Source organism: Python bivittatus, unplaced genomic scaffold (assembly GCF_059951505.1).
Source record: "Python bivittatus isolate LINGU-HERP-01145 unplaced genomic scaffold, Pbiv_v1 ctg000840_np1212, whole genome shotgun sequence".
Taxonomy (NCBI): Eukaryota; Metazoa; Chordata; class Lepidosauria; order Squamata; family Pythonidae; genus Python; species Python bivittatus.
The window spans coordinates 36,324,410-36,346,595 of NW_028277113.1; the positions used below are offsets into that span (position 1 = coordinate 36,324,410).

At 37.6% G+C, this 22,186-nt stretch overlaps 1 protein-coding gene across 1 annotated transcript in view; it reads left to right on the top strand.

Annotated features, from left to right (window-relative positions):
• TTC39C (tetratricopeptide repeat domain 39C) overlaps positions 1–22,186 on the top strand; it is a 51,611-nt gene that overhangs the window by 13,304 nt on the left and 16,121 nt on the right. The window contains exons 2-5 of the mRNA XM_088130647.1: positions 7,588–7,636; positions 12,401–12,529; positions 15,278–15,392; positions 21,699–22,053. Of these exons, the coding sequence (XP_087986773.1) occupies positions 7,588–7,636; positions 12,401–12,529; positions 15,278–15,392; positions 21,699–22,053 (648 nt within the window). The remainder of the gene's footprint in view (positions 1–7,587; positions 7,637–12,400; positions 12,530–15,277; positions 15,393–21,698; positions 22,054–22,186) is intronic.

Below are 22,186 nucleotides of genomic sequence, written 5' to 3' on the forward strand. Positions count from 1 at the left end.
CAAACAGGTTTTAACATATCTGTAGTTGCAGTCTAATATACTAGGTTTAGAATTACTTGCTGTGTTCCTAGCTACCTGTGAGATCCTTTCCTTTCACAATCAGTTGAACTGTTGCTCTCTGATACAAATGTCAGTAGTCATATACCACATTATTTATTTATTTGTTTGTTTATTTATTTATATTTCACATTTGTCATCACCCATCTCCCTAGAAGCGACTTTGGGCAATTTACAGTAAAAGAATAAATATTAATTAAAATACAATAAAACAATAGACCTACAAATAATAAATAATAAATATCTTCTAAGATTGATGATAAAATTATTAGGCTTGGGGAGCGTCCTCACAGTGCCAGCCACCCCCAGGATTGGTTGTGTCTCTTCTCACCCCATGTGAGATGGCAGAGCCAGGTCTTCAGTCCTTTCCAGAAAGATGGGAGGGTGTGGGCCTGCCTCACCTCTGGGGGGAGAATATTCCATAGGGTGGAGGCAACGGCACAGAAGGCTCTCCTCCTGGGTCCCGCCAGTCGACATAAATCCATTACAAAAGAAATATACCAGCCCCCCACTCCATGACAATGCTTTGAGACCATAAAAGTTTTCTCAGATTTCTATTGAAATGCATCTAGAATCTTTGTGATGAGAACTTCTCTGTAATGAAGGGGATTTGTGACATTTGTCAAGGGCAGGGCTGATCCAAAATGAGAAGATTTTAGTTTTCACCTTAATTGAATTAAACAAACCAGAGGCTTTATTAATTTTTTTCACACAGGCACATTGCATGTTGGATTATCTGGTTTGTAAAATAAATGAAATGAGTGCCAGAATCAGATGTTACTTTTTTACTCAGTTTCCCTTTATATATTAGTAGGACTTAAATGACAACATTCATTGTCTTCTGATTGGCAAAAATTCAAAAAACTGAAAAGGGGCGAATACTTTCACAGAACTGTAGCTAAATATATCTGCAAACCATTTTTTAAAAGAATGTTCCTGTGTAGTTTTGGACTTTTGTTTGCTCTTTACTATGTTGCCTTTTATTTTCAATGTTTAATCGATGCACACTGTTTGTTTTTAGAAGAACATTTAATTGTAATAGGTGACTACTAGAAAAAGAAGCTTTTTTCTGGTAATGTCCCATGTGTGGAATTTTCTTTCTAAATTTACTGATCTGGCACCATCTTTACTTCCAGATATAAGAGCAAATCCATTATGCTTACTAGAGCTTTTAATTCATAATCAATTAGTTATTGTTTCTATTGCTGATCCTTTATTTAGTGTTAGCTTAATTATTTTTTCATATGTCATGTATTTATTTTGTTTTATATATTAAGCTACCTTGAGGAGGTATTGTAATTGGAAGGCAGAATAGCAAACTTATTTTATGTGTTAGTTTCAATTCAATTCAGTTAGTTTATTGATTAGTAATTTGACCATGTCAAGAAGCTGTTAGTAATAATTGGAAATTATTACAGTTAATCAAAATTACTAATCTTTAAAAATTTATGTAAAAATGTAAAAATTTATGTAAAAACAAATCTTTATTCTAAGAGCTTGTGTATTTTACTACTAGAATATCTAAGTATCGGGTAATTTTTTCAATATTCTTTGAATGTCTGATGTTTCTATAAATCTGATGATTTACATTATTTAAAAACCCTGTGGGTACCAGTAGAACCAGCTCAAAGCTGTCATTTAGGTATTTATACATGTTGTTTTGGGGTTCCTATCTAACCCTGGGGGGGAAAATTAAAACTTATTTTTTAAACATTCTGACCTCTGAACCAAAGTTCTTCACATAGAACTATGGGGTTTGTTACCTGAGAACATTGGCAAACAGGGGAATTATGCAGTTGCCTTAGGTGCTACTAGTAACTATTGTGGGGATACTTAACATTGTCTCTTTTCCAGAAGATAGCTAATGTGGATAAAAATGGTTGTAAGAATCAACTGGTAGCAGATATGTATGTGACACTAATTTGGATTGATTTCTTGTATATCTTACTCCTCCCAGAAAGGGGAACAAATTTTGTAATACTATATGACTGGTGGAATTTTGTCTATTAATAGTTTTATCAAAATATTTCATTGAATGCTATACCTTTTACTTGTTCAGTAGCACACCCTATTTGGATATAAGCTTGCACTGTAGAGACACAAAAAATACAGGTGTCTTGTCTAATTATAGATCAGAAGGGACAATCTGTAAAAGATCTGTAAGTGATCAACATGCAATCATGAGTACTTAAATTCCATTGAGATAAATGTTACATTTTAACTATTTCACATAAAAGTCCCATTGAGTCAAATCAACTGAGGGAAGAGCATTGGGTGCCTAGCAGCTGAATGCTAATTGTAAAGTTTATTAACTGAACCTCTGGTACTCTGCAAAGCTCTTACAATGAAAGTCTGACATGTGGGGATGGCTGTTTCATTTGTGATGATCGAGGCCTTTATCTCTCACATATTCTGCAGAGTATATGCCCTTTCTAGTTCATGCGCTACTAATTAAATAGTGAGGCAGTCTTTTGTTACCAGTTTTTCCACATACATTGGTAAGGAAATAAGAAAATGTAACAGTACACCAATTTGTTTCTGGTTTAGCTTTCATTAAATTGAATGTTATTAGTTAGATATTGGTGCTATTAAATGTTAGATCATCAAAGATTGTATAAAATTGCTTTGATAATTAGGTTTTTGAAGAAACATCATTTTTTGAAATAAACATCAAAAGAGGTGAAAATATTGAAGAAGTATATGGTTATAAGCCCAAATTTCTCTTGTGCTACCATTTTTGTCCAGTAGTAAGAAGCCTTAAGTATTTTCCTTTTTGCACAACTTTCATGTGCTATTTAATTCCAGGCACTTTGTGATAAATACATTTGTTGCCCTTTAATGTACTCTTTCCAGTTCCTCAACATCCTTCTTGTATTGTGGCAACCAAAACTGGACACGTTATTCTAGATGAGGTCTGATCAATGCAGTGTAGAAAGGAACTTCCACTTCCTTTTTTATATATAATTTTTATTCATTTTGATTATAATAGCAAAATATAATACAAACTAAACTTAAAAGAGAATAGAAAGAAGGAATAAAAAGTGTAAGATAAAAGAGAAAGAGTGAAGAAAGATAAAAGTAGAAATATACTAAGGAAAGAGAAAAGAAATATATAAAGAAAAGACTTCCAACCTTATCACAAGTATAAACAAATTTAGTGACTCTTCACCCCCTCTAAGGTTACAAACATTTATCCCTTCATCCCATATCCCATCTCTTATCTATAAACAAATCCATAAAAAAATCTTTTCAGTTCTGGTGTCAACATGGTCCATAAAGGGTTACCAGAGATAACAACATACCTTGTTTTGACCTTGATCAAATAAACCAATTTTATATTCCTTCCTTTTACTTCTAACAGTCTTAATCTTTAGTTCATTGAAATATCATCATAGGATTTGATTTCTCTTCATTTCTTCTTTGTCCCATTACATAAAGTTCTTCAAGGCTTTAACAAGCTTCTTTTGTAAATCTTGTAGGAAAAAATTATCCAGGTCACTCTCTTGGTTTGTCATTTGTATCTCCCTTTTAAATTTTAAAGCCTAAGCCAATTTCTTTTGTAGATCCAGTGAAACATCCTTTTCTGAGTCATTCTCTTGGCTTGTCAGTTGTAAATCCATTTTTGATACCATCTCTATCTTGTCAGCTAAAATTTGTTCTACATCTGTCAATTCTTCAATAACATCTTTTGGACATAGTCTATCCATAGAAGCAGACATCATTACTGACATTGTTGATATTGTGGCTACAATTTTCTGATTCCACTCTTCAAATGTCTCCTCCAGTATTTTCATTGTTAGAATGCTTTGCAACATTTTGCAGGTTTGTAAATCTTTCTTCTACCTAAAAACTTTAGTCCCCTCTAGTCTCCAGTTTTTGAAATCATGAAATTGCTTATCTTTGTTTTGTTTTGTCTTGTAAAAACCAAAACAGAATCTATTTCCCATGAGAAGCTGTTTGCTCTTTATAATTAATTCCAAAATCTTACAATAAGATTTTTTACAAGTTCCAATATTTCAATTTTATCTGGACCCTTACTTTGTTTATAACTTTCTAAGATCAAAATCATTTAGCTTTTTGCTGTTATTTCAGATTCTTTAAATTCTTAAGCTTATGATTAAAATTTTGTTTCATGCAGGATTAAAGGAAGACTCACCTGCGATTTTCAGACTTGTTAGTCTAATGGTCTCTAATAGCTTAGAAGTAGTTAATGAGCAATTTCTGAAAGTGATTAGAAAGTGAGGTTTGCAAACTTAGTGTTCTTTAAATGTCTCTGCCATGGTTGTGAGCAAGATCTCCTGGTGCTCAAACCTACAGAACACCTCTGTCCTGTGGTTTCGTGAGGAGCAGCCATCCAGAGCACACATGGGAGATCTCCTGTCCTCTCCTTATCTTTTGCCAATGTTGTTGGCTCCATGAATTCAGTTCACCACATCCCCTAGAAGGAACTATCAGTTCCCATGATCTCGACATACCTCCGTTAATGCAGTCCAAGATCACACTGGCTCTTTTGGCAGCTGGAGCACACTGTTGACTCATGTTTCATCTGTGGTCTACCAGTACATCCACATTCTTCTCACAAGTACTTACAGGTACAAGATTAGTGGTACTTCAGCCATGTACCATATATCTTGTGCCTGTACATCTGTACACTACCTAAATGGAGTGCTCTACGTTTCTCATCACTGAACTGCAATTGGATGGAAAAGCTCCATTGTTCAAATCTATCAAGATCCCTTTGAAACTTGAGCCCTGTCTTCTGAGGTGTTAGCAGTCCCCCTCAGTTTTGCGTCACCTACAGATTTGTTGAGTATCCTTTCTATCCTCTTCCCAAGCCGTTTATCAAACTGTTGAAGAGGATTGGGTACAGGACAGAACACTGAGGTATACCACTGCATACCTTTCTTTATGTAAGCATAGATCCATTAAGGACCACGTGTTGAATATGGTTGTTCAATCAGCTGTGAATCCATCTGGTAGTGGGACCATCCATCCACATCATTCCATTTTGTTAGGCTACAGTCAATGGCTGGTGTGGGTCTTCCGGGCGGTGTGGCTGTGTTCTGGAAGTTTTGTTTCCTGACGTTTCGCCAGCATCTGTGACCGGCATCTTCAGAGTGCAGGAGCACAGACATGAAGATGCCGGTCACAAATGCTGGCGAAACGTCAGGAAACAAAACTTCCAGAACACGGCCACACAGCCCGGAAGACCCACACCAGCCATCGTATTCCGGCCGTGAAAGCCTTCGACAATACAGGCTACATTCAAGTTTATCAAAAGCATTACTGAAGGCTAGGTGCAATACATCCACAGCATTTCTTTGGTCTACTAATCTAGTCATTTTGTCAAAAAAGAAAAAAAAAAGAAAAAAGCAAGATTTGTCTGGCACAGCCTATTTTTAACAAAGCCATGCCAGCTTCTGTTAATCACCTAGTCCATTCTAAGTGCTTCCAAACCCACTATTTGACAATTTTCAAGGATTGTCCCAGGTATTGAGGTCAAGCTGATTAGTCTGTAGTTTCCTGGGTCCACTTTTTTCCCTTTTTAAAATATTGTAACAATGTTAACTCTTGTCCAGTCTTGGCAATTCTGTGCTCCAGGAGTTCTCAAAGATTATAATCAGTGGTTCTGATATAGCCACTAATTCCTTTAGCAGATTCCTGGGATGAATCCATCCAGCCCACAACTTGAATTCATTCAAAGCAGGTAGGAGTTCTCTCACCACTTCCTTGCCTATTTTGACCAGCATTTGTCTTTTGCCCCACCCCAACAGCTTGGATCACTTTCTTTTTCCAAAAAACAAATGCAAAATAGGAATTTAGCAGTTCAGCCTTCTCCCTGTTGTCTGTCTTTATCTTGCCATGTTCTCCAACCAGCAGACTGGCTGTTCTATACATACCCAAATAATCCTTTTTTGTTATTTTTTGCATTAATTGCGAGCCTCAGCTCCTTCTGAGCCTTAGCCTTTCTGACCTCATCCTTACAGATTTGAACCTTTTCCTGATATTCTGCTTTTGCTATGTGCCCTTGTTTCCTATTTTAATTTTTGTTTATTGGTTTATCACAAAGCTGTTTATGCAGCCATGCCAGTCTCATCAACTGTCTCCCATTTTTCTTTCTGTTCAATATTGTTTGGTTTTGGGCTTTAATTACCTCATTTTTCAGAATTTCCCAATCCCTTTGAACTGTTTTTCCCTTCAGGATTTACATCTATGGAATCCATCCTACTTTCTTCCTTTTTCCCTTAGCATACTCGGATGGGTTTTTACCCTTGGTGTCATGAATTTCCATACAGGTGTAGTCATTATTTATGTATAATGCAACCCCCTCCCCTTTGGTTGGGTATGAACAAATTATATCCTTCCAGTACTATATTCCATTATTGAATTCCATCCCACCAGGTTTTAGCAATACCAACAATGTCATATTTGCCTCCTCTCCAGGATTAGGACTTAAAGTTCTCCCTGTTTGTTCATCATTCTCTGAGCATTGGTGTACAGGCATCTGAGCCCTTTAGTATTACCATTCTTAACTTTTCTTGCTGCATCTCCTGATGTACTCCTAAACACCACTTCCTTCTTTGTTGTAAGGTTCATTGCTTTGAGTATGGTTCTCCCTCCCCTTCCAGATTTAGTTTAAAGCCTGCCTGAACAATAAGTTTTTAAAACACATTCTTCCCAGTCTTTGTGTGGTCCAATCCATCTCTTGGCACACCAACCCTCCTCCATTCCTTCCTTGGGCCACGATCTTCAGTTAGAAATATGGATGAAAACACCATTTGTCTTCCAAACACCTTTGCTTTCCTGCCTAATTCTTCACAGTCCTTCAGTGTTCTTTCCAGGATCTTTCTGGCAGTATTGTTTGTTCCAACATGAAACAGAAGAATGGGATAGCAGTCAGTAGATTGGATTAGTCAGTCCAGCCTCTCTGTCACATCCCAGATTTTTGCACTTGGAAGACAACATACTTCATATCATGTCTGGTCTGCAAATAGTTGACTCCATTCCTCTCAGCAGTGGGTCACCCATCACCACCACATGTGTTTACTTCTTTGAGACCACAGTTGAATTCTTTACCTCTGAAGAAGCCAGAGCTTCTTTCGTCCCTGTTCCTGAAACACTGGGCAAAAAAACATTTTTAGAAGTCTGCGAGTCACCCTCTGGGGGAGGGCCTGAAATTGATTGTGCAGCTCCAGCAATAGACACTGGTTGGTTTCAAGTACAAGACATCCTAAAATTCCATTTCAAGGGAAAACAGGTTTTAAGCATGACACAGGATGTTTAAAGCATTTTGGAAGAGTTGCAAGCTCAAAATAAAATGTTTTGTATCCAGAACAGGCTTATGTTGAGTGTAAAATGCTTCTAAGATTCTTGAACTAGCCCACTTGACATTCAAAATAACAGTTTTGTACTCAAAATGGGAAATTTGGGGAGGCTTCATGATTGAAACAGTTGAAATTGAACATTGTGCATATTCTGAATGAAGATTTTTTTTATATGTAATAACTGTATTTTTCCCCCTTTTAACAGAAACCATAGTCCTTTAATGAGCTTTGGAGCCAGCTTTGTCAGTTTTTTGGTAAGTGAGCACAAAAGATTTCTGTTGTTGCTGCATATGAGATTCCCTTGTTGTATCACTGATTTTGAAAATGTATCACTAATTTTGAGAACATTCTTGTTTTTGAACCTACAGGATTGTAGGTTTACTAAAAAGTTGTTTGGAGACACAGATACACTTTTTTTTTTCTCCCACAAGATCCAAATGCCATATCAGTGGAATAGAATGGAATAAAAGGATCAGTGTAGGAGTTCTTGTGCGGTTCTTTATATACTTCATTTATTATTCTGGGGAATAGAACTAAAATACTTGTCTTAATTTTACTACATTCTTAAACATTTTCAGTCTGAAGGCACACAGGTTACAGAATAAGGGACTGTACATTCATGTGTATCCCTTCACATGCACATATGTATTATATTCACTATCAGAGTATGCATAACACTAAGCTAGTTCTTAAATCATTGTTGCTGAGCAAGGCATTGTGACATGTTTCATACATAACACTAAACCATACAGGTAGTCCCTGGGTTAAGAACGTCCAGTTTAAGGACAACCCATAGTTAAGAACAGAGCCTATTGTAGCAAAATTTGAGTTAAATACACGATGATTCAAGTTAAATACACAATGGTCGAGTTAATTACACAGTACTACTTATACAGTATTATACAATAATACTGTTCCAGCTTATGTACAAATTCGACTTAAGGACAGACTTTGGGAACAGAACTTGTTCTTAAATTGGGGACTACCTGTATTGATTGAGGTTGTATGTCACCAAAACCTAGCAAAATGATATTATGTGTCAATATACCCTCCTCCTCTCTCATTCTGCCTGGATTCATACATTGCATTGGATAAAGCTGTAATGTGGTTTGTTTTGTGCTTAGCATTCTATAATTTCAATAAGTGAAAGCCATCTTTTATGATAAACAGGTATGCTGTTTGCAAGAGCTCATAACAAAGTTAAGAAGGATTTTAATGTACTATAAAATAGTTGCTTTACTTTCTGTGTAAAGAAAGGATTTTGTGGTACTTTTAGACCAAGTATATGAATTTCAACTATTATATACATAATAGTTCTACTTCCATTCTTTATTGGCATTATGTAAGAAATTAGGCCAAAAATACAGGATATGACTTGTTCGATAAACACCTCTTGTAAGTAGGTTGGTGTGTGTTTGTGTAGTTTTATAAATCTTAAATTGAAGGTTTTATTTGAATATTTTCTTGTCTTTTGTAAGGAAATTAGAAATATGTTTTTCTCCCTTATTTAAATGAGATTGCTTATCTAAGCAGGATTCTTGAGTCAGTATAACAATCCAGCACAGCAACATTATACCCTGCAAAGCTTCTTCTGTTCTAAATATAGTTTACACTGTTCCAGTGTAATTCAGATCTTCTATTAAAAACATGGAAAATTTGTTGTGCTGAAATGGAGATTAAATTAACCTAAGTAAGGGAATTCTGCATATCTTATAATTTGACTATAAGGCATAGAATTTTATTAATACATACAGGTTTTGTTTTCCACTAGCAAATCTGTACAGATATAATTTGTGGCAGTAACAGTAACTGGAAGAGAATGTATGTAACTTAATTATATTCTTAGTTAATATAATACAGCAGTTTCAGCTCAGCTATATACAAAATACCCAGTCATATCAGAAGAATTTAATTATTCCTTTTCATTGTCTTGACGTTTAATAAAGTTACATTTTCAGTATTTGTGGAGTATTCTGACAAACAGATTGACTCTTGGTAATATTTTATGTTACCAAGACTTATTTGTTTTATTAAATATGTAAAAAGGCCAAACATTGCACCAAGGCATTGATTTTTAGGGAGTACACATTCTCTGTTGTAAACCACAATTCAGAATTGGTTAAATGTAAGCTGCTAAACACAGTTTAAAAAAAAGACCAGTCATGAAAAAATACATATATATGCAGACACATTACACACAAATACACACACACACACACACAGACTTGGAATGCTACTAAATTTCATACTCCATTGGGAACATACAAATACTCTTATATCTGCCATAATAGTTACATAATTGGTCAAGGAAAAGAAAAAGAATGGAGCTACAACTTTTAGTGCAGTAGCTTGGTCCCATATTCAAAAGTGCAGTGCACAATAAAATATTTTGAAAAGTAGATAGACACTGTGGTCTCTTTCTTACAGCCTTAAAAAATATTCTGATGTAGCATTTCAACTTAAGCTAGGCTGCCAGAATCTGACGTTCCTGAGAGGAGTTGGATTAATCAATATGTCTGAATGATACCAGAATGGGAAGGCTGCCTTACACTACAGGGAAAACTTCATGTTGCCCTGGGGATGACCAACTTGTTAAGCAGTAAGGCCACATTTGAATGACCATGTATGTAAATCTAAATTGGCTGTTTTAATTATGTCTCAAATACTAGTCATGAAAAAAGTGAATGGCAGTCTTAATATTTACTCATAAAGTTACTGTTGTAATAATATATTATCTCTCTTGAAAAACTATTCCTGCATAGATGAAGAAATCTGAAACCATAACAAGAAGTTTGACTGCTTTTTAGTAGTTTTATTATTGCATTTTGAAACCATTAGGCCAAAGAATTGATATATAGTGGGGCAAAAAAGTATTTAGTCAGCCACCAATTGTGCAAGTTCTCCCACTTAAAAAGATGAGAGAGGCCTGTAATTTTCATCATAGGTATACCTCAACTATGAGAGACAAAATGGGGAAAAAAATCCAGAAAATCACATTGTCTGATTTTTAAAGAATTTATTTGCAAATCATGGTGGAAAATAAGTATTTGGTCAATATCAAAAGTTCATCTCAATACTTTGTTATATATCTTTTGTTGACAATGACAGAGGTCAAACGTTTTCTGTAAGTCTTCACAAGGTTTTCACACACTGTTGCTGGTATTTTGGCCCATTCCTCCATGCAGATCTCCTCTAGAGCAGTGATGTTTTGGGGCTGTCGCTGGGCAACACGGACTTTCAACTCCCTCCAAAGGTTTTCCGTGGGGTTGAGATCTGGAGACTGGCTAGGCCACTCCAGGACCTTGAAATGCTTCTTACGAAGCCACTCCTTCGTTGCCCGGGCGGTGTGTTTGGGATCATTGTCATGCTGAAAGACCCAGCCACATTTCATCTTCAATGCTCTTGCTGATGGAAGGAGGTGTTCACTCAAAATCTCACAATACATGGCCCCATTCATTCTTTCCTTTGCACGGATCAGTCGTCCTGGTCCCTTTGCAGAAAAACAGCCCCAAAGCATGATGTTTCCACCCCCATGCTTCACAGTAGGTATGGTGTTCTTTGGATGCAACTCAGGATCCTCTCTCCTCCAAACACGACGAGTTGAGTTTAGACCAAAACGTTCTACTTTGGTTTCATCTGACCATATGACATTCTCCCAATCCTCTTCTGGATCATCCAAATGCTCTCTAGCAAACTTCAGACGGGCCCGGACATGCACTGGCTTAAGCAGGGGACACATCTGGCACTGCAGGATTTGAGTCCCTAGAGGCATAGTGTGTTACTGATGGCAGCCTTTGTTACTTTGGTCCCAGCTTTCTGCAGGTCATTCACTAGGTCCCCCCGTGTGGTTCTGGGATTTTTGCTCACCATTCTTGTGATCATTTTGACCCCACAGGGTGAGATCTTGCATGGAGCCCCAAATCAAGGGAGATTATCAGTGGTCTTGTATGTCTTCCATTTTCTAATTCTTGCTCCCACAGTTGATTTCTTCACACCAAGCTGCTTGCCTATTGCAGATTCAGTCTTCCCAGCCTGGTACAGGTCTACAGTTTTGTTTCTGGTGTCCTTCAACAGCTCTTTGGTCTTGGCCATAGTGGAGTTTGGAGTGTGACTGTTTGAGGTTGTGGACAGGTGTCTTTTATACTGATAACAAGGTCAAACAGGTGCCATTACTACAGGTAACGAGTGGAGGACAGAGGAGCCTCTTAAAGAAGTAGTTACAGGTCTGTGAGAGCCAGACATCTTGCTTGTTTGTAGGTGACCAAATACTTATTTTCCACCATGATTTGCAAATAAATTCTTTAAAAATCAGACAATGTGATTTTCTGGATTTTTACCCCCATTTTGTCTCTCATAGTTGAGGTATACCTATGATGAAAATTACAGGCCTCTCTCATCTTTTTAAGTGGGAGAACTTGCACAATTGGTGGCTGACTAAATACTTTTTTGCCCCACTGTACAATTAAAGTCAATGTTTTCTGCAAATACAAGCCTTCAGGAATCATAATTATGGAGTATTACCTGATATCTTAGTTAATAAGATATTAAGTTGAGTTTTTAGTTTAGTAATATACTATTTTTCTGTTAAGAAGATTTCATCCTACTAGCATTGTAGGCAACTTACAGCAGTAAGTATAGCATGACTATTTTTTGATTTTGCAGAGAGGTAGTTGTGCTAGTTTTTTTCAGCAAAGAGTCTTGTGAAACCTTAAAGATTAATACATTTATTGGTGCATAATATGATAGTATTGTATAGTGTAGCACATGCATTATATGGTAGTTGGTTGGTTTTTAAAGGGCCACAGTAATAATTTTTGAATTAATTTCTCAACTTCTCTGAGAGTTACTTGTAAATGAAGGGCTCTTATAATTATCTATAATTATAATTATCTTAGTTAATGAACTTGCTTTAAAAAGCTTCTAAAAGAGCAATATAATATCCTTAGTTTGTAAAGTAGTAAGTAGGTTTAGATTAGTTTGGCACTTTCAGGTTCAGTAGTCTTTTTATGTTTTAACAGAATGCCATGATGACTTTTGAAGAAGAGAAAATGCAGCTGGCATGTGACGATTTAAAAGCTACCGAAAAATTATGTGAGAGTGAAGAAGCAGGAGTTATAGAAACAATAAAAAATAAAATTAAGAAGAATGTAAGTGAAACATTGCCAATACATGGATGAATGAGTCCTGTGCCAATATGATACTGTTTTATATATGCCTGTCCTATGGGACTCCATAGCATGTAATATGCAATATTTTCATATTCAATTTTGTTGCTTTTAAAATCTTGACATACTCCTGTGAGCTCATGCATCATCCGTTCCTGTTATTCCTGTTTCCAGAATACCTGACAAAGGGCCATTCAAAGAGGCATTTCTATCCAAAATTTGGTCTTTATAATGCTATATACAGAGAGCAAATAATCCCAGCTAAAAGTTAGTTTTATAATTGATAGGCAGTCTATTGTCTTCTGGTAGCCTAGACAGAATATAGTCTTATTTGGCTGTCCTCTGTATATAAAAAAAGTTTTCTGTCAACAAGATTAGCCATATCATTGTTGGCAATCTGCTGGTAGACGAGTGGCCTCTCTTTCTCTGTAAAATGTTATGCCTGTTTCAATTTTTTTTTCCTGGCTCTTGCCTATCTGCTAAACATTAACCATAGACAATGGAAATTTTCTTCTTTGATAGTTTAGTAAAACTTCAAAGTTCCCTTCAAAAGATTAAAATCCCACCTAGATCCCTACATAATCTTGAAGAGCAATAACAATTTCTCTTCATAATGCCTGCCTAGTTCTTCAGTCCAATCTCCTCTTTCCATCTGTCTCCACTGGTAAGCAAGATGCAAATAGCAACTGTTGTCCAATCATCATCTGTCCACAGTTATCATCCAGCCTTCGGAATTCATTTTACTAATGCTTTTATTTACTGAGTTGCAGGTTGATGGAAATATTCGCAGCAGTTATAGCAACTTAGCAGTTATTTATGTGCCTTTGCTTGCTTTTGGAGTTTGTCTTGCTAAAGATACCCTTAAAAATAAAAATGAGAGCTATAAACTCACTTGTGCCTTTAACTAACAGTTTAAGTTATTACATTACTACTGTGGTTAGTAAAATTGATAATGTGCTTTCACTTAATTTGCTGCCCCCATCATGTAAATATAGTAGCATTTACCTTCCATGGAAATAGAAGAATGAACTTTAACTAGTATTCCTATTGAACTGCCATGTTCATGCTACATATCTTTGCTAGTTCAGTGGAATTAGGTGTAATAAACTTCATAGTCTATAAATAATTTAAGTTTTGGCTTCCTTTGAGAACATACTGCATTATTAATGTTGAGTGCATAGAGTCTGGACAGTTTGTTTAGTGTCACTATTCTATATAATTTCTAAAGGGTTATGAGGAGTTGGTCTTTGTATCTGTCTCCTCCATAAGAAATTTGCTTTAAAATATTAGGGAGGGGAGAGCCAACAACTTTGGAATGAGGGAGCAGCAGAATGCCAGATTAAGCAACTAGCATTACTGGGGGGGGGGGGGGGGGCGGTTGGTGAAAGGTAATAAAAAAAATTATCTTACAAAGAAAAAGTTCACACAATTAATGTTCTAGATATGACTAGCTTAATTGATACTGCATATGTCTAAAATAATATAATCTGCATATTATATTGATGAAAATTTAATATAAAGCTGGATTTTTCTTCTCTACTGCTACTAATTCTGTGATAGTTCATACTTAACAGTTCTTTCTGTAGTTCCACTAAATGATAGAATAACATGCAAACAAAGTGTGGAACCTCCAGTCCAACATCCAGGGGGCACATATTTATGCCATGTATTTACCAAACTGTCTAAAGATCCAGAAGTTACTGTTGTGAAGCCGCATTCTCTATATAGTATGGTATTGGATGTTTTCAGTAATAAATTTGTTTCCCTGGTGGAGCAAAAGAGAGAATATATGGTGTGTCTTAGTTAGATGGTATCTGATCAATGAAGTTCAGAATCATAAGCAGAAAATGTAGAGTATTTCCAGTTTCCAAACATAAGATGGGTTCACATACTGTGTGCCAAGTCAGAATGTGGATTAATGAAGCCTAAATTTTAGTTTGTGAATCGTGGCTTATGGCTTAGTATAGCCTTGTCAGTTATGATATAGCTAGCAAATCATGGTTAAAATCTCTTGAAAATTCTACTTTCTAATTTCTTTCAAACCAAGATACAAGAGATTTGTGTGTGTGTGTGCGTGTGTGGGTACATGTGTGGTTTTTGGATCCATTAAAAAAACAGTTATGAACGATGAGATATTGTTAGCTCTCCTGAGGCATCATACTGAAACAATTGAAAAAAATTCATACCTTCACAACTAGTTGAAAATTTTCAGAGAACATAAGCTTTTAAGTAAAAAGATACTGAATGTTTTACCTACCTTTTCCTTCAACAGATCTTTGTACTTGCTATAACCAAGACAAAATATCTGAATAAACTGAATATTACAGTGGTTTTTAAAACATAATCTTTAAAACTTCAGTGATTTTTAAATGCATTTCAGAAAGTTTAAGAAACATAGCTCTATGCTAATTTTTTATTTACATTTTTTACTTTGAAATGAATTTCATTACAAGGCAATTCACTTTGGCTATTTTGACCAAACTTTAAATGATTAATAGTTGGGATATGCAAAACCTACCATTCTGAAATAGTATGTTTTTCACAGCTGGACCACATGGGGAAGAATTTAAAGCATTTCTGGTTCAGAGAATTAACTTCCAGAAAAGTGCCAGATCACCCCCAGAATGGTTGTATTGGTGTGGCCCAGAATGTTCCATTCCTGGAACGGTAGGTTTTATGCATATCTAATTAACATGATGGTTCTGCTCTTCCTTCATAATTTTCAAATAGGTTGATGGGAGGAAGAGTGCCCCATCCATGATGGATCGATTGCAGAGACAAATCATTGTGGCAGACTGTCAAGTTTACCTTGCTGTGCTCTCTTTTGTAAAACAAGAATTATCAGGTAAGCTGTGGCTTCTGTTTTTTAATAATTAATATTTGTTATCTAAAACCAGGATGATGTAAAGTGGTTTCATAGCATACAATACAAAAACATGTATATATTAAGAATGCCATCATTTTTGAGATCTTACTTATATTATAAATATTTCTAAGCTAAACCAAATCTGAGTGTTACAAACAGACAAGTTTTTGCCATAGTTTGTGTAGCTGATGGTAGGAATCAAGTCTTGCTGTATCTCAAAAAAAAAAAAGGAGTATGGGTTAATTGACTGGTTCGAAGGTATATCAAACGGCTTAATTTTTTTTTGTAATCACAGTATGCATAAATTCTTGTACCATTCATCAAAGGAAAAAAATCATTGCTTCTCATTTTTTTGTTATCGCCATGCTTGTCACTTTCTCTTTTTTTGTTGCTTCAAGTCAATTTTGATTCCTGGTGACTACATTACCTGATTTTCTAAATACTAAGTAGTTTCTAATCCTTGGGTATATCCACCACACATAAAAATGTGTCTTATTTTTACAGTTATTCCAGCAGAACCCAGTTTATTTGTAGTCATCCTTGCCAGTTTACCTGAGTTACGTATCATCTATAGATTATTTTGATATACTTTTCTCTGATTTGTGCAGAGGATGAGAATATAGGCTAGGAAAGTAAGCTGTGGCCTGTAATATTAAGAAGTCTGTGTGTGTTTGGGTGTAGCATATGTTTGGAAGTTCTGTCATTTTTCATTCTGTTACATGAGAAGGGAGTGCTGTTTTGTTGTTTGGTATCAGTTTTAATTCAAGTATCTTTTTAATAACAAAATTTCTATTATTAAAAGAAAAGTAAACATTCCCCATCATAGCTTCCTTTGTGCATGGTTAAGTACAATTTTAAAATACCACAAGCCACATGTTGGCATGTGGTTGCTAATTTCTATTAATACTGGTAAGAATAGGGATTTTTTTTAAATTAATCAGTTGCTGAGATAACAGTAATGCATTCTAAGCAAAGGTGGTGTTTTACCTAATTGTTTTCTTAAATACAAAAACATCTATGTATAATAGTCTAGGAGTACATGTATAAATATATAAAATGTCCCAAGAGACTCTGTAGTTTTAAGTAATAATGTTTAACAGGAGAGTATTTTGGCTAAAAAAGCAGCAAAACTACATAAAGTTTTTTTTTTTTAAATGTTCCTCATATTCCTTACTTTATTTGTCATTGAACCATCCAAGGTGAAAAGGGTGGGGGTTTTGTCACTTTCTCCATGGTTACTGCAGCATTGCTGAACAGAATTGTACAAACGCTTACCTTGTGGTGAACCACAGGAGCACCAAATATGCTATGCAGCAGAAAGTGGCTGAACAGCACAGTCTTGCAGTAATCTTAGCTTCCTATTAAAGCTGAATCATGCTTCTGGAACAAATGCTTTATTGCAACAGACAGCTTGATTTTTTTATAGCTTGGAAGCTCATTAATCCTTTAGAGTAGATCTACCTTATCAGGGCTATAAAAATTCAGATGACTGCTAGATATGATCAAGAGAGTTAGAGTTTCCTCCATCTCTTTGCTACCACCTGTTTGTTTGTTTATTTATCTATCAAATGTATATGGTTGCCCATCTCACAAGAAGTAACTCTGGGTGGTGTGCAGCAAAAAATATAAAACAATAAACATGTCAAATGCAGTCATATTAAAATGTTTAAAAAAAACACACAAAGAGGTTAGATCAGCAGGGGAGCCACCTCAAGATCTCACTGGTTCCCTGAGACCCGCAGGCCTGATGGCATAGCCAGGTCTTGAGGGACTTCCAGAAAATAAGTCGAAAAAATAGGGCTGACCTCATTTCAGGGGGGAGAATGTTCCATAAGGCAGGCGCCATTGCAGAGAAGGCCTGCCTCCTCAGGCCCACCAAGTGTAGTCCCCTGACAGACGGGACCTACAGCATGCCTCTCTTGCTGGATCTGATGGGATGGGGAGATATAACTGGGGAGGGGCGGTCCCTCAAATAACCTGGCCCCATACTATGAAGGGCTTTAAAGGTCAAAGCCAGCACCTTGAATTGGATCCAGAAGCAGACTGGCAACCAGTGCAGCTAACGAAGCAGAGGTGTAACATGTGCTGTTCTAGAAGCACACATAACTGATCGTGCTGCTGCATTTTGCACCAGCTGAAGCTTCCAGATACTCTTCAAGGGCAGCCCCATGTAGAGTGCATTACAGTAATCCAATCAGGAGGTGACTAGGGCATGAGTGACTGTGAGCAGAGCCCCCCGATCCAGGAATGGGTGCAACTGTCACACAACACAAAGCTGTGCAAAGGCCCTCCTGGCCATGACCGGCAGGAGTTGTGAGTTCAGGAGGACCCCCAGATTGTGTGCTGGGTCTCTCTGGGGCTGTACCATCCCATCCAGCACCAAAGTTGGCATAGTCCTGGAACTGACAGGCCCCCAAACCCAAAGCCACTCAGTCTTGCCAGGGTTCAGGTGAAGCCTGTTTTCCCCATCCAGATCCTCACAGCCTTTAGACAACAGGATAAGATGTCCATAACATCAATTCGCCAGGGGCAGAGTTGTATAATTGGGTATCATCAGTGTACTGATGATGCTTCACCCCATGCTGATGGATGATCTCACCCATCAGCCTCATACAGATGTTGAATAGGAGCAGAGAGAGCACTGAACCCTGCGGCACCCCACATAGTAGGGTCCAGGGGCGGGATCTCTCCTCCCCAATCCCCACCAACTGGAACTGACCCTGAAGAAAGGAGGTGAACCAGCACAACACAGTGCTGCCCACCCCCAATCCCCTGAGGCAATCCAGAAGGATACCACGGTCGATGGTACTGAAAGCTGCAGAGAGGTCAAGTAGGACAAGAATGGATGCACAATCCCCATCCTGCCCTCGCCAGAGATCATGCAAAAGCATGACCAATGCTGTTTCCATCCCCTACTCAGGTCTGAATCCTGGCTGAAAGGGATTCAAATAATTTGCTTCATCCAGGGTCCTTTGAAGCTGCTGCACAACCACCTTCTCAACCATCTTCCTCAGAAAGGGGAAGTTAGATACTGGAAGAAAATTGTCTAGTATAGGGGGATCCAATGATGGCTTCTTAAGGGGGTGAACCAAGTCCTTTTTAAGAGGTAAAGGAACAACCCCCTCACTCAAGGAAGAGTTCACCACCGCTTGAACCCACTCACACAACACCCCCCAGGCTGCTTTAACAAGCCAGGAGGGGCATGGATCTAAAGGGCAGGTAGCTTAGCTCACAATCCTAAGGACCCTGTCTGCTTCCTGAGGCCCAGCAGATTCAAACTGATCCCAGATAACTGGGCAAGACTCCTCCCCAGGCATCTCCTCCAGACCTGCAATAAGGCTAATGTCGAACTCTAAATGAATTTGAGCAATTTTGTCTGATAGATGCTGAACAAATTCTTCCACACACCCCTGCAAGAGGATCTCTGAGCCTCCTCTACCCAAGAGGGCACATGTCATCTGAAACAGGGCCGCAGGACAGCAATCCGTGGATGCAATAAGGGCGGAGAAATACTGATGCTTCACTGCCCTTATCGCCACAAGATAGGACTTAATAGCGGCTCTAACCTGTGTTCAGTTGAGTTTGTCTTTCATTGAGTGCCAGTGACACTCTAGATGTCTCTTCTCTCTTTTCATCTCCCTCAGCTCCTCCATGAACTACGGGGAGTGTCAGGATCCATGAGAGGGGAGAGATTGCGTGAGCACAATCCAATCCAAAGCCTCGGCTGCCCCCCTATTCCAAGTGGCGACCAAGGCTTCAGATGGACTGTGCAGCAGACTAGCAGGAACAACCCCCAGCTCCCTCTGAAACCCATCAGTTGCTGGGTCTAGCCTCCCTGCAGTGGACAATGACGCTAGAGAATCCCATGGTAATCAGGGTGTGATCTGATCATGACAAGGGAGACACTGAGAGCTCCCCCAATTTCAGATCACATAGCCATTGTTTGTTGTTTAAATGTTTGCAGCCCTATGTTGTAGGCTATTGTATAATAAATAGGGATTTAACAATTTTATTTGTGCTAGAGTAAACCAAACACTATGTATTCTTAGTTCTCTGACCTTATGATTGGGTACAAACAACACAATAAGTTAAAAAGGGACTTGCTGCTTTGTAGCTACAAAGCTTTGGATGTATCCAATCAGAAAATCAGAAAATTAAGAATATTACAGATTACTATGATTTATGGTTTACTATGTTGAGTAAGGTGCTGGAGAAGACTCTTGAGAGTCCCCTGGACTGCTAGGAGGTCAAACCAGTCAATCTTAAAGGAAATCAACCCTGATTGCTCATTGGAAGGATCGATAATGAAGCTCAAGCTCAGATATTTTGGTCACCTAATGCGAAGAGAGATCTCTTTGGAGAAGACCCTGATGCTGGGAAAGATTGAAGGCAAAAGGAGAAGAGGATGGCAGAGGATGAGATGGTTAGATAGCATCACTGAAGCAATGAGCATGAAACTGAGCAAACTCAGGGAGGCAGTGAAGGACAGGAAGGCCTGGCGCAATATGGTTCATGGGGTCACGAAGAGTCGGACACGACTTAACGACTAAACAACAACAAATGTTGAGTAAGCCTAGCCAATTAGGGGTCATTAAGTAAACTTGGTTAAATAAAGCATGAGTTAGCCTGTGGTTCATACCATTCATTACATGTACAGGTAGTCTTCATTTAGCGACTACCTTGGACAATGACTGTTCACAGTTATGATAGTGATGAAAAAGTAACTTTGCAACCAATGCCCACATTTATGACCTTCACAGTGTCTCTCTCTTAGTCATATGTTGGCCATTATAGTCAGTCAGTACTTGTTGTCCTGTGCCTGACCTGGTTTTTTTTTTCTTTTCTTCCCCCTCGCAGAATGGAGAGATTGCCTAAATCTGTCAGCCCAGTGTGTCTCTAAAAAGTGCTAACCACACATTAACAAGCTCAGCTCTGTGACCTTAATTAGTTGATTAGAACCCTAGGCAGCTCCCAGCTGCTGCCTGTAACTGACAAGAAGTAGTTCTTCATATAGATGAAGAGGCAAATAGCCAGCACTAGTGCATTCCTTTCAATGTGTATTCCCCATGGTGTGCCTCTTGTAATCCCTTCCTCTCCAGTGAATGTAAATACAAATATTAATTCTTTTCTTGCTAATTATCCCAGTGCTGGGGTGAGCATTCCAAAGGCGGGGGAGCAGGGATAAAGGTTATAAGATTTGCCCTTGTACCCAGCTTCCTCCTGAGTCTAATTCCAGAAACTTTTCTTGCCATTTGGGCTCACCTGGCTGTTTGGGGTCATATCCTACTGATGCTGTAAAGCAAAGGAAAGCTGAAGTAAAATCATAAGCACAGCCGTAGTCATGTGATTTTCACTTTGCAACCGCTTCGCTTAATGACCAATTTGCTGGTCCCAATTGCAGTTGCTAAATGAGGACTACATGTATCCACAAACTGATTTGGGGTGTCATGGTACTTGTCTGCTGAGTGGATGGCTATATAAATTGATTAGAAAAATAAAAATGAACAAACTCTTCCATGGCACAATAGTATGAATCTTCCCATTCAGTCTGGTCAAGAATGGGCCTGTTGAGGGTCTTCAGTTTATGAGGTACATGGAGTGTGGGTTAGGGGAGAGGCTTCTCACTGGTAGCCCCCACTTTATGGAAGACTCCCTCCAGAAGTCCTGGCAGCCCCCACCTTCTTACATTTCAGAAACAGCTTAAAGCAATACTATTCCAGGGTGCTTTTGGCCTTTTGTTTATTGGGACCCTATGATTATATGGTATGTTTTATGGTTTCTATTTGTATCTCGTTGTTCCCTATCCAGAGTCTGTTAGGGATTGGGTTGGGTTGTAAATATTATTAGTAAAATAAATAATAAAAATAAAACATTAGGTAAAATGTTTTAGAAAAACATTTCTAATACCAATTATAGTCTGTTATTTCTTTAACATTTTCTGTTTTAAAATTTCATATGTACTTTAAACATAGATATATATACACACAAATACATACATACGTACACCTTCAGATTGTAAATTTGATTTGTATTTAGTTATAACAAACTGTTAATATTAACAAGCTGTTAATATGATTATGGCACTCTTTCTGTACATAATAACCTCTTCTTCCTCCCATACTGGCTAGAAGATAGGAATTGTAGTTCACAAATCTAGAGAGCATACAGATGTGGAAACCTGGATGGGACATAAGTTTTTAATTTCTTAAACTAGAAAATCTAGAAAACTAGAACTTTCTCTTTGACTAAACTCTTTTTATCTCTTTATTTTTTTGTTCCCCTCAGCTTATATAAAAGGTGGGTGGATCCTTAGAAAAGCTTGGAAAATCTACAATAAGTGCTATACAGACATTAATACACTTCAGGAATTATATCAGAAGAAGATCACTCAGGAATCCTTGACTTCTGATGCTACAAATGATAATCATATTGCTGCAGAAGGTGTTACAGAGGATTCACTTAACAGACTGAAAGGTGCTGTTAGCTTTGGATATGGACTTTTTCATCTTTGCATATCCATGGTGCCCCCAAACCTGCTCAAAATCATCAATCTGCTGGGTTTTCCTGGAGACCGCCTGCAGGGGCTTTCTTCATTGATGTATGCAAGTGAAAGTAAGGACATGAAGGCCCCTTTAGCTACGTGAGTAGCTATATTGCAATGCTTTGGTAATAGCTTAGAACTGAAGTAAGTAAACTTCAAGCCAATGTAAGGTAGCAACACCGTGTTGCCTTTTTTTTTTTTTCCTGAAAAAAGAAAACATCACCTGGTTAAA